The sequence below is a fragment of the Neoarius graeffei genome, chromosome 10 (genome assembly GCF_027579695.1).
Source record: "Neoarius graeffei isolate fNeoGra1 chromosome 10, fNeoGra1.pri, whole genome shotgun sequence".
NCBI classification, from domain to species: Eukaryota; Metazoa; Chordata; class Actinopteri; order Siluriformes; family Ariidae; genus Neoarius; species Neoarius graeffei.
In genome coordinates, this window is record NC_083578.1 from 76,268,225 (window position 1) to 76,281,985 (window position 13,761).

The 13,761-nt window shown below is 43.2% G+C and overlaps 1 protein-coding gene across 1 annotated transcript in view; it reads right to left on the reverse strand.

Annotated features, from left to right (window-relative positions):
• The window catches only part of fnbp1a (formin binding protein 1a), a 62,803-nt gene that overhangs the window by 28,511 nt on the left and 20,531 nt on the right, over nucleotides 1–13,761 (reverse strand). The window contains exons 5-8 of the mRNA XM_060932337.1: nucleotides 11,247–11,309; nucleotides 10,540–10,644; nucleotides 7,407–7,535; nucleotides 7,165–7,311 (exon numbers count right to left, since the gene is read on the reverse strand). Coding sequence (XP_060788320.1) covers nucleotides 7,165–7,311; nucleotides 7,407–7,535; nucleotides 10,540–10,644; nucleotides 11,247–11,309 — 444 coding nt within the window. The remainder of the gene's footprint in view (nucleotides 1–7,164; nucleotides 7,312–7,406; nucleotides 7,536–10,539; nucleotides 10,645–11,246; nucleotides 11,310–13,761) is intronic.

The window sequence follows — 13,761 nt, forward strand, 5'->3', positions numbered from 1 at the left end:
GGGACGCCGGGGAATGGTCAGAGGATGCAGGAGACCCTGGGGACGCTGTCGTGGGTTCTTGGTTCTGGTGCAAACCTCACAGGACAGGACAAATGACCTTACTTCCTTCTCCATGTTAGGCCACCAGAAGCGTCTTTTCAGGAAGTCCAGGGTCCTCCGAGCTCCCGGGTGGGCGGTGAGAGGGGAAGAGTGACCCCACTGGAGAACCTTGGCCCGGGCTTGATGTGGGACGTACAAGAGGCCTGGTGGCCCCGTCCCAGGACCGGGGTCCTGGCGTTGGGCTCGTCGGACAGCCTCCTCAATACCCCAGCGGACAGGGGCCACAATCCGGGACACAGGGATAATAGGCCCGACTTCATTCTCCCTGTTAGTGGCAGAGAACAGTCTGGACAGTGCGTCAGGTTTGGTGTTCTTGGAGCCGGGGCGGTATGAGAGGGTGAAGTCAAACCGACTGAAAAACAGGGCCCACCTAGCCTGTCGAGGGTTCAGTCTCTTGGCTTGCTGGAGGTACTCCAGGTTCTTGTGGTCAGTCCAAACCAGGAATGGATGTTGTGCTCCCTCCAGCCAGTGCCTCCACTCCTCAAGGGCCAGTTTGACCGCTAGCAGTTCTCGATCCCCCACATCGTACCGGGACTCAGCAGGACTCAGGCGGTGGGAGAAGTAAGCGCAGGGGTGCAGCTTTCCTTCCGAACGTTGAGAGAGCACCGCGCCGACACCACTGTCCGAGGCGTCCACCTCCACGATGAATGGTTGGGAGGTGTCCGGGAGAACCAGAATGGGTGCCGTGCAGAAGCGGTCCTTGAGGTCTTTGAACGCCTTTTCTGCCTGAGGAGACCAGCCATAAGATCCCCCTGTCCCTTTGGTGAGGTCAGACATGGGTGCTGCCACAGAACTGAAGTTCCTGATGAACTTGCGGTAGAAGTTAGCGAATCCTAAGAACCGCTGAACCTCCTTAACGGACTTGGGAGTAGGCCAATCCCGGACGGCCAGGGTCTTGGCAGGGTCCATTTGGAGTTGGCCTGTCCGTACAATAAATCCCAGAAAGGAGACCTCGGGAACATGAAATTCGCATTTCTGGGCCTTGGCGAACAGATTGTTCTGTAGCAGCCTCTGGAGAACCTGGCGGACATGGTGGCGGTGCTCCTGCACGGTCTTGGAAAAGATAAGGATGTCGTCGAGGTAGACAAAAACGTATAGGTTAATCATGTCCCTTAAGACGTCATTGATTAGGGCCTGAAAAACAGCTGGTGCGTTGGTGAGTCCGAAGGGCATCACCTGGTATTCGTAGTGCCCAGACGGGGTGTTAAAGGCAGTCTTCCACTCGTCTCCCTGTCGGATACGGATGAGGTGGTATGCGTTCCGTAGGTCCAACTTGGTGAAGACGGTGGCGCCTTGGAGCAGGTCGAAAGCTGTGGACATCAGCGGAAGGGGATATCGGTTGCGCACAGTGATCTTATTCAGGCCCCTGTAATCAATACATGGTCGGAGCCCCCCATCCTTCTTGCCGACAAAGAAGAAGCCAGCTCCAGCAGGTGAAGTGGAGGGTCGAATAAACCCAGAGACCAGGGCATCTTTGAGGTATTCCTCCATGGCCTTGCGTTCTGGCTGAGAGAGTGAAAACAGTCTGCCACGAGGAGGGGTAGTCCCAGGGAGCAAGTCGATGGCACAGTCGTAGGCCCGGTGCGGAGGAAGAACGGCGGCCCTGCTCTTGCTGAATACCTCCTTGAGATCCCAGTACTCTGTGGGAACTTGAGATAACTCGGTGAGATCAGGGGGCTCGGCAGGAGACACAGGAGAGCTAGAGAGCAGACAAGAGGCATGGCATGCAGGGTCCCATTCCACAACCTGGCTTGTTACCCAGTCTATGCGAGGGTTGTGGCGAGTAAGCCAAGGAAGGCCTAGAATAACTGGGAACTCAGGTGAAGGAATCAGGTGCAGGGATATTTCTTCCTTGTGACCTTGAGACTGGAGGAAAACTGGAGAAGTAACTTGGGTGACTCTTCCATCACCTAACGCTTGGCCATCGAGGGCAGACACAGACAGTGGGACTTCAAGAGGTGCAGTCGGAATATTGATGCTTTGGGCGAAGTGAATATCCATAAAGTTCCCAGCCGCCCCTGAGTCTATCAAAGCTTGACAAGAGTGGACAGACTCACCCCAGGAGATGGAGACCGGGATGTAGATTCCTTGGCCAGGGAGTCCGGGAGAGAGGGTAGGCCCCGTCACAATCCTCCCTCGGCTGGACGGGGCGGTCCTTTTCTCAAGAGTTCGGGACATGATGCTCGGAAGTGACCAGGCTTGCCACAGTAGATGCAGCACTTGTCCCTCCTTCTGCGCTCCCTCTCAGATGCGGAGAGGCGAGTACGACCCACTTGCATGGGTTCTGGACAGTCACTGAAGGAGGTAGATGGTCTCCAGGTAGAGGTAGGGAGGCTGGGGGGGCTCAAGGCTTGGTGGCGTTCTCTCATCCTGTTGTCCAGACGAATAGCATGTGAGATGAGGGTTTCGAGGTCACTTGGGCATCCAATAGAGGCCAGACCGTCCTTGATGGGGTCAGACAGACCATGGTGGAAGGCTGACACCAGGGCAGTCTCGTTCCATCCACTTACTGCTGCGAGTGTTCGGAACGAGATGGCGTAATCTGCGACGCTTCCTCCTTGCCGGATGGACATGAGCTTTCGGGCTGCGTCGGTACTGATGTCTGCCTGATCGAAGACCCGAAGCATCTCTTCAGAAAACAGCTGGAAATCAAAGCACTCAGGTCCCTGTCTTTGCCAGATAGCAGTAGCCCAGGCTCGCGCCTTACCAGCTAATAAGGTGATCACAAAGGCAATCTTGCGGCGATCCGTAGTATAGGTGGTAGGCTGAAGCTCAAAGGTGAGTTGACACTGGGTAAGGAACTCTCGGCACTCACTGTGCTTGCCGTCATACCTCTGTGGTGCAGGAAGGCTGGGTTCGCGAGGTGAAGAAGGCAGCATTGCAGGAGGCACTGGATCAGGAGTGGGAGCTGGATCAGGAGTGGGAGCTGGATCAGGAGCGGGAGCTGGATCAGGAGCGGGAGCTGGATCAGGAGCGGGAGCTGGATCAGGAGCGGGAGCTGGATCAGGAGATGCAGGCAGAGATGTCAGCTGTGCCAGGGTTTTCCCAATTTGCTGAAGCAGTTCCTCGTGGCGAGCGAGGGCCTCACGTTGGCTGGTGAGCGTACGTCCATGAGCGTCCATGGTCGCTCCGAAGCGTGTCAAAGCTGCCATAATTCCCTGAAGGTTGGCCGGGTAGACAGTTGAAGCAGCCTCTGCTGAGTCGGTCATGACGGAGTCTTTCTGTTAGGGTTTTGCTGGGATTCGAACCTGGTTCGTTGGTGTGATAATCCAGCAAACCCCCACTAGGCCACCAGGGGGATGACTCAAATGCAGAGGCGTCAGGCGGAAGTAGAAAAAGAATCAAAAGGTTTATTTAAACTATATACACTATATACAGGGCAAAACAAAAGACAAAAAAAACCAAAGAGTATAATCCAAAAGAAAAGCAAAGTGCAAAAATTCAAAAGCTAAGAAGATCAAAAAACACAGTACAAAGGAAACTGGAGATAAACATAACAGCACAAAGACTCCGTGACAAGAGGACTGAACTCAGGGGTATAAATAGACAAACTAATTAAGGACACAGGTGAAGATAATTAGGCAATTAACACAAACACAAAACACAGGAACAGTGGCGGCCTCTAGAGGCCAAAATAAACACGACATGAAAAGGAAATAACAGCGGCCTCTAGAGGCCAAAACAGTCCTAGTCCTAACATGTAACTTGTATTGTGTGTTTAAGTTACCGGTATAAGATTATTTAATTTGCTTCAGAATGTGATTGTCTCAGTTCATCTGATTATTTAATTAGCTTTTTACGTTTTATCAGTGAAAATGCATGCATGTACATGTATGTTGCATAAGTTATAACACCTATCCTGTTTTAATGACAGTCAACCCACAATCAATGAAGTCAAATCAGTCTTAGTTGAGCAAGTTGAGCAAGAAACAGTATTTCTTACTCATCTCATTCTCATCTCATTATCTCTAGCCGCTTTATCCTTCTACAGGGTCGCAGGCAAGCTGGAGCCTATCCCAGCTGACTACGGGCGAAAGGCGGGGTACACCCTGGACAAGTCGCCAGGTCATCACAGGGCTGTATTTCTTACTTTCACCATAAATTTTTATTTATGACTTTGGTCTATAGCTGTCAAAGGCCTCAGCCTTAAAACTGGTTCCTGCTGTGACGTCACGCACTCGGGGCTGGCTGGCTCAGCGGGGCAGCTCGAATGCCAACTTTGCAGTTGATTTTAACTCTCAAAAATATATATTTTTTTATTCCCATTTATGCAGCATACAAGAGTCAAGGATGGCGATACTATCCACTCAGAAATGTATTTAAAAATAAAGGTTCTGCATATCTCCTTTAAATATACTGCATCATTCCTACATGCTTTACAGATTTGTCCCCAAACCAGATGTTTTTGTTTTCAGTTCCTGCTTTGGTTCTAGTTTTCACCTTCATTCTGTCATGGGTTAATTTTACAGGTGCACAAATATACAAGGAATTAAATGTGACAGGGAGTGGTGTTAAAGGAAAATCACCAATGACAGGGTGGTGTGAGGTGAGGTGGTCTGATGATGAAACTCAGCATGTCACACAGGGTTTTATTACTATTACTACTCTTACTCTTATATCACAGCAATTTGTCAATACTATTAAAGAACGTTGTCATACTTTTTATCCACTAATAGTTATATTTAATGTTTTGGAGGGCAGCATGGTGGTACAGTGGTTAACACTGTTGCCTCGCAGTAAGAAGGTTCTGGGTTCAAACCTCAGGACTGATGGGGGCCTTTATGTGAGGAGTTTGCATGTTCTCCCCGTGTCTGTGTGGGTTTCCCCCACAGTCTGAAGACATGCAGTGAGGTTAACTAGCTATTCTACATTGCCCATGTGTGTGAATGGTTGAGAGGAGAAAAGCTCTATAATAATCTGGTAGAAGGCAATGGGAAACCACTACTGTAACTTTTTCTCTTGAACTTAATAGAAGTAAAAATGCAGCTTGTTATGTTACTGAAAGTCAGGCATGTCCTCAATCCTGAAGACTTTACCATTTTGGAAAATGTACTAACACTGGAATCTTTTTCCATAAATGTTATATAAAATGTATCCACAGAAAATTTTATTATCGTTCTTTGTTAAAAAACCTGATTACAAAACAATATTTACTACTGCTCATAGATTATACCATACAAGTCCCTGTGTAAATAATGACTGTAGAAATAATACTGTATTAGAACATGTGCACTAATATAAACATGTGATTTGTCTTGCAGCTGGAACAATTGCCAGAGCTGCTGCTATCGAAAATGAATCGACACCTTTTGACCAATCAGAATCAAGCATTCAGCAGCACTATGGTATAAATTGTTTTATTCTAACCACATTCACTGGATATGAGCAATTGCGTGCTCTGATTGGCTACTCTACTACTAGGATATCAGCTCATATACCATGAGCAGAGAAAAACAAAATGGTGGAGTGTGTTGCTGAACCAACCAAAGATGAAATAAAAACTCTACTCGAAAACAAAACCCCAAAAATTGTTATCAAGTATTTAAAAGAAACAGAAATAGATAAAAGAATATAGTTTCTTGTTTGGTTGGTTCGCCCCCAATATCTCATGTTCCACGCTCCGGCCCAGTCGGTGGTGGTAATGCACCTTTAAGTTGGTTTGCCAACCGCCAAAAAACCCTAAAGAAGAAGAACAACAACAAACCCCCCAAAATATACAAAAAAGCAACAAAATATGGAATAAAAGTATTTGATGGTACGAACATCTTTATTTTTCAAGAATTATTATTATAGCATTTTTCACAAATTGCGAAAGCCATTTCGCCGGTTTGTTTAAGTGGAAATGATTTTGTTGGACATTTTGTATAAAGATTTAATTTAACAAATTTGCAAAAAATAAAAATAAAAATGTTCTGTTTCTCAAAATCCAGTGAATGTAGGTAGAATAAAACAGTTATTCCACTCAATCTCATCGTACATGGCTTATAGAGTGCTTCGAGATCAGCGCGAACCCGGCGGCGGCCATATTGGAAGTCAAACGTCGCTGTGTCAGTGCATTGTTGTTGCTCAGCGAAGCAAAATGCCGAATACGTGTGTCATTGTTGGCTGTAGTAGCCGGGGGGAAAAGGGTGGCAAAAGCTTCCACAGACTCCCTAAAGTCGTGACAAACCAGGGAATTGCAGCACAGGAGAAAAGCGAGCGGAGGAGACGACAGTGGCTGGCTGCCATTAACCGATCAAATTTAGGACAACTAGACTGTATCCGGATTTGTTCTGATCACTTTGTGACAGGTAGGTTAAATTGTCTTGAATTTCATAGTTACTAAAATAAATGTGATACAAACTATTATCTTTTCTATGTACTTTCAGCAATGATTAATGGATATATTTGTCACATTAGGTAGCTTATGTCTACTGCAGTGCATTGTTGCATCAAATGGCATTTAAGATCTAGGCCTAGTAATGTTTATGTACACATGCTGTTAGTACAAGTTACATACTAGGCCTACATTTTATTCACTGACTAAAATAATTGATAATTATGCGGCAACAAGCTGGGGTCAGCTTTCCATTCCTTCTCACTAACAGTGTATGGATCTACATTCCCAATGAAACGTACCTTCTCAGCATAACGCTCCCGTGCCTGCTTATCCAAACTTTCACAGTAGTGCTCCATCACTTCAGATGTCTAAATTCTTAAAAAATCAAAGCTTCTAAGCCCTCTAATGCGGAAACGAATCGGTGAATGTGTACTCTATGATGGGTACTCTATGCGCGCTCTGGAGCGAGTGACTTCCAAGATGGCCGCGCAGACCGCAGTGTTACTATTTTTAGCATCATCTCGGAGCACTCTATAGCCGACTCGATGGTACGCCAGCTATCAGCTCATGTACGACTCTATTTCATGGAATAACTGTTAAATAAACATTAGTTCAATATTGGCCTTTGCAGGACTGATATTGCAGAAATCGGATTATATGTATAAACAAATGCCATATAAATGAAATAATCCACAGTTTCTATTACTTTAATGATTCTATAAATGGAGGAATTACTGTCCACATACCATTTTGGGTTCGATGGACTCAGCTGCCTTGGTCATGCCATCCAGACACTTGTTTACTATGGGCAGCACTTTGCGCTCCACCTCGGCGTAACACCTCATACTCTCCCCTATTCTCTCAATCCGTCTCTCCTCCATCTCCTGAATCCTCTGCAACACAACAACACAGTTCCAGTTAGAGGCTTGTGGCAGGTATGGTCACAAAATGTCTTCTTTAGATCCATTAATTTCCTGCGAAGACGTACCTGAAAGATGTGGGGGATGAGGGTGTAGTAGTGTTCGTGTTGGTCTTTATTAAACTTCTGCAGGTAGGATAGATACTCGTTCTTACTGTCATCAGCGATTTGATGCCTTATTTGAGCTTGCTGTTTAGCCTGAGAGAGAGAGAGAGAGAGAGAGAGAGAGAGAGAGAGAGAGAGAGAGAAGTGCTATAAGAAGGTTTGCTCAAAAAGCTCAGCATCCTTTGTGCTACTGCAGGGTCACGCTGTAAAGTAAAATAAAAAGCCACATACAGTACGAAACAAAAACAAAACATGTACACTGGTATCCAACGGCACATAATACCACATCCATTGTGGCATAAAAGTATGGACTGATGCTGATCTACCAGACAGGACGAGTGCAGCTGCACATACTGAGACGTCTCTCACAGGCCTCCATCCACAGATCTGTCCAAATGTGTGGAAACTGGAAACACTTTAAGACGCCATCACAAAACCACCAGCTCGAAAAGGAATCACACAGTATCACATTATTTCATGCAGCCTATTTTGAGAAACAAGGCTATTTCACAAAGCAAAATGTTCCAGCAGGCCGTGTTAATTAAAAGGAAAAAAGTTTGACCAAAAATATATTGAATTTTCCTCTTACTCCAAATGTAGTTAGTTTTGCACTGGGGCTAAGAGGCTAAAGTCGCTAACAAGTAAAGCTACAGCAAGACTATTTGAGATTCACAAGTTCACATTTAAAACAGAGACTTTCTAAGCACATAGAGAAAGAAATAAAACATTATTCAGTGTAGAACTCAGTTTGTGATCTCGTATCTGATCAGAAAATACTAGCAGAGGAAAATTATATGGCAATCAGAAGCTTTTATTTTAGCAACATTCTGTATGCTAAGCTAATTACCCAGCTAACTTAGCAAAATGAGCTAGCTGTGGACAAAACCCTTGGTGTTTTAGGTGCTTGAATTTTGACAGGTTTAGTTACTGAGATTATGAAAATACAATTATGAAGACTCACGATGAGCATTTCCTACTAATATTAACTAGTTTACTAACATTTACAGTACCAAGTTTCTTAACATTTAACTGGCTGTCCTGCTGTGTGCTAATGTTAAATAGAGTAATCTTGTATAGTAGCAACTAGCATTGTCGATAAACACAGAACTCAAGGTTTTGTGTCAAGAATTACATAAATTAAAGTTTCTTCTTCCTCTCCTCGGTGAGGTTCAGACATACAGGACTGGATTTTTTATGTAAAAATACTAGATAAGTGGGTTTTATATGATAGCCTGATGCTAAACTTCCATTACTTGTTGGCTATGATAACCTCGTAGCTTCAGGGCAAAACTAAAGAAGTTCTCACACCAAACATGTTTTGTCTGGTCGACTACATTTGAGGTAAGGGGGGGAACGGTGTAAATTTCATTTTTCATCAAACTGCTGCTGTAATCCATACTAGGGCTGCAACGCGTAGTCAATATATTGGATTAGATTGATTATGAAATTTCATTGGCATGGATTTTTTTCACTTGACATATGTTGCATTTACTTGACCAGCAACAAAAATGAGTTGTTGGCTGTAGTCAGACACTCCTAAAAACCGATCATCAAAATAACCTTTCTGAAATGAATCACTGAAATATGGGAATGATATTTATACAGTAGTTACACTGGCTAGATGCTTTTTATCATTTCGCTGTGTTCTTTATTATTCGTTGAGCATTAACGTATTTTAAGCTTGTATCATCCAGCTGTGAAGCTTGCTTTGTAAATTAGAGTCTTTGTAAATTAGGATGCTGAGGCACAAAGAGGATGTCTAACGGATCCAATATTATAGACCCAGTTTTATAAACCTCCAGAGAACCTTTTAAAAGTAGCAGCGCAAAGTATAGCAGCAGAAAAAAAGAAGAAGATATTGAATTAGGAGCAGTTAAGGACTGCAAAGGAAAAGATACATTTTACCTGCGTTCGTTATAACATACATGGAACACATACACACCAATAAGACAAAGTCAAAACGGTAGTCAAGAAACGAATCACTTTAACATGTTTCAGCACACAAATTCATTCAGCATGCACACTAACAGAACACAAACACCGAGGCACACAGCACAGAAAATGGACAGGAATTGGCCGTCTGTTCTCAGAGCAACTCTAGGCTTTTCGCATTATGTACCATTTCAGTGGCTTAATTTGATAAATTGTATATCAGACAAATGTAATGTGCTAAACAGTGGTTAGAATAACCACATAGGCATTTGTTTGCTTGCACCAGTGGCCAGAGGGACGTAATACAGCAACAGGGCCAGAGATTTGGACAAACAGAAATAATTTTGCGACAGACATTTTATGTAGACGTTGAGGTCTATGGGCGACACTAAACAGATTAACAATTCCCCACAGACAGAGACGACTCGTGGTTATAAACCTACCTTGAGTGAACACCGCTTTGAGCCATGTTAAAAAGACAAAAACAGAGTCGATTAGTGTCAGAGCACTTTGTGGCGTAGAGCAGAATGTCAGAAATATGCGTATGGGTCAGCCGAATGGCATGAACTACACCTGGAATTCGGCCCGTTCACAGATCACAGATAGACTGCACATTCAGGAATTTTTGTAATAAAGCTAAGCCTATAACATTATATCTGTAATGTCCAGGATTTAATTAAAGGCAGCAAGTTGGCAGATGGTTAATATAACTGCAGACTAATTGCAAAATAATTTAATATTCATAATAGGTTACATTTTAGGGACCTTAGTTGTTCCATTTCATGAACCACTATAAAATGCAATGGACCGAACAGGCAGTTTATTTCACGCTACACTGTTGAGTGTTCCGGTATTTACTGCCAGTGTGAATCAGTTCAGTCGTATGAATCAAAAAGACTCATGACATGGGCTGTAAAACTGTCCACAGCTCGTTAGGCTCCAACAACTGTCCAATTTCCCTGCAGGAAAGTATGGCACACCTCCAGAGGAGACGCTGTCGTTAGTGGGCGGAGGCGCAAGACTCTTTAGGATGCAGTGGAAGGGGTCTTAAAAAATGCTGAGCACATCACTGACACGCATCCATCCCAAACGCACTGCAGAGACCCAGGGCTGGGATGCAGAGAACAAGCAGGAGACAAAAAGAATAAGCCGGAACTGGACATACCTTCTCCACATCCGCCTTGGTCACGTTAATGTCGGCGTCCATCTTGTCAAAATAATGCTGGGCACGATCGGCTTCTTTGCAGTCTCTCTCAAACCGACGTTTGCTCTGCAAGAGACCAGTAGTAGAGTTCCTTATTAGTGCAGGATGAAGACTGATATTTCAAGTTGCCCATTTTGTCAAAGCTTTCTTTAGTATTAAAGGGCAAGTTTGTACGTTTGTAACTGCATTTGCAACAACCACGCCTTCCAGTTTCTCCCAATTGACCCCAATCCCCAAGCTGCCTTTTAGGCAAAAGCAGTGAAGCTAAGCCGCTCTGCATCGACTGGAGTGGAGCTTACTTTCAGGTCAGAAATATAAAAACAGACATCTAAAAAGAAACCAATTAGAACAATCACAGTTTTAATAAGGTGTCTTTAAAATGATGTGTATTATAGGTTGAACAAGAATTTTAAAAATTACAAATAGCATCTTTAGACCCAAATAAACCACATCCTAGGCTAAAATCAATTGTTAGTGATAAAACACTATCAACTCGAAAATATAGAAATAATTCACAGAAAAATTATCAATATGGCTAATTGAGCATAAATCTTTAACCAATTATAAGCTTATTTATTATCCATGGCTATTAAATCATGCATAGTTCTGGTCTAGCATTAAGTAGTAATGATTCTTCGCTGGAAACCGTTGGACTCGTTTTAACTCACCGACTCCAGCTGTTTCCAGGAGTTCTCGATATGCTGCTGAGCTCTGCGGCCATCATGGAAATGCTGCAGTAAGAGAATCATAACAGTAAGCATGGAGTCATCAGCTGCATCATATGTTTACAATGATAAACCTTTTTTTATTCACATATTAGAAAAAAAACACCACTGCCCATTTAACACTGCAATTAAATCCAGACATAAATTTCAAAATGAAAATGGGGAGTCTGAAGCATTTATTAATGCAGTAAATAATAAATATGTATGCGGAATTGTAATGCGGTAAAAGCTACCATTTGCTTTAAAAAAATTAGTGAAATAAAGTTTAACAGAAATATTTAAAACTAATATTTTGATTTCAAGGTAGAGGTAAATACGTATAGCAATAAGTTTCTCCTTTATTCCTGCACTTGACTGGGAGCTCCATTAAAGGATAAGGCAACTTTTGTACAAAATCACCACAAATAGATAGATAAATATATAAAGTAATCGATCATGGAATTTATAGAGAAAGAACAGACCGCATAACAGTATCTTTTAACTTTTAATAATATGGGCTTGCGCTGAGCTCAGCGAAGATGCGTTCCGCCATATTGATCTACTGCGTGACGTCATGCAGCCCACCACTGAAAAGAACTCTTCAGTGCTTCATGGTAATAAGGTAAAAAACCAGTACAATCACTTCTTCAAAGTTTCACCAAATGGTTTTATTTATGCAACTTAAAGCTTTGGTCGAGTAAAAACACGGAGCAAAAACATGGCTGAATCCTGAATGACTCCTATTTGGATTTGTCCTACCAAGCCTACTGCGCATGCGCGAAGCGGCTCGGCTCGGTTTTCCCTTTCGGGCGCTCTCGTTTTCTGTTAGAATTTGGTAAAGAAAAAAATATATATATTATTTACCAGCTTACCGGGTCCATGAACATAAATCTGACAGCTGACAAGGTCGGGATATAAACGAATCAAATACAAGCCACCCGCCGGGACTCCTTACTGTCATCACAGTGATCTGTCTGTAAACACTGTTTTCATGGGCCCAGTGACGTCACAGATCAGAGGGAGGCGCATTAACGAAAGATTCTGATTGGTTTATAGTTGCCCACAATCTCAAAATGGCTGACTCCTCCAACTTCGGCTCCTCTGTGTCAATTCATGATTTCAAAGTTAAAAATATTTTTTCATGTTCGATATATAATGGAAATAATTAACGGAATTGATTATGTATTTGTTTTTCTCCTATTACACACACTGTACAAAAGTTGCCTTATCCTTTAAATTAAAATATTTGTGATGTGTTTATCAATTCTGGACACACGGTTCAGCCAGTTAGCAATGTACAAGATGGCAAACAAATGTGATGGCACTGATGGAGGTACTAGCATGAAAAGTTGAACTTTGGGAGTCGATCTGTTTGAGCCAAGTGTACGTATGAGTGACAAAAACACTAAAGCACTGCTGCAGTGACCTCTAGTTTGAGATGAATTCCAGAGGTGGACAAAGTACCCAACTTCATTACTTAAGTCAAAGTACAGGTCCCACTGGTCAAATGTTACTCCGATACAAGTGAAAGTTGTACAGTCAAATTTTGACTTAAATTAAAGTACTGAAGTACTTCCTTTTAAAAATACTTAAGTATTAAAAGCACATTTTCTGTCAACGCATCGTTGTATTATTGCCACAACGGTTACAAAACCTAATGCTATTGAACGCATGCTGTGCCATCATGATGGTTTAACATTAAGCTAGCTAGTCAGTGACGCGCCACCTGACATGCTAGCAAACTCTTTTCAAACTCGAAATCATATTGGGTAGCTAACGCCATGAGAAAAGAAAGATTTCTATATTCTGTTTATTTGGCAAGATTATCTCATCTCATCTCATTATCTCTAGCCGCTTTATCCTGTTCTACAGGGTCGCAGGCAAGCTGGAGCCTATCCCAGCTGACTACGGGCAAAAGGCGGGGTACACCCTGGACAAGTCGCCAGGTCATCACAGGGCTGACACATAGACACAGACAACCATTCACACTCACATTCACACCTACGGTCAATTTAGGCTACATCCACACGACAACAGCAACGAGATTTTATTAAAAAAAATATCGCGTCCACATGGGCAACGGATCAGTAAAATATCAGGTACATATGGCAACGCAACGCTTGCTGAAAATGCAATACACATGCCACACCTCTACGTGCGCTGTAAGACGGTCCCATCGGAGACACCAGAACAATAGAAGAAGTAGGATGCATGCGCGTAAACCCCTTCTTCTACCCAGCGTGAAGCACTCACAGGAACAAACACACAACAACAACAAGAAGATGGCTGCGACTACGCGAGGAAATCGTGCCTTCTGTGTGTACAAATTAGTTTTAATAGTGTGCATAGTTTTATATAACTTAATTTTCTTATTGTGTGTGAACATTTTGAAAAGCATTTTTATATAATTTATATAACTTTTTATATTGTGTGTGAACATTTTGAAAAGCAGTCTTATCCAATAAAAAAAATAAATTCA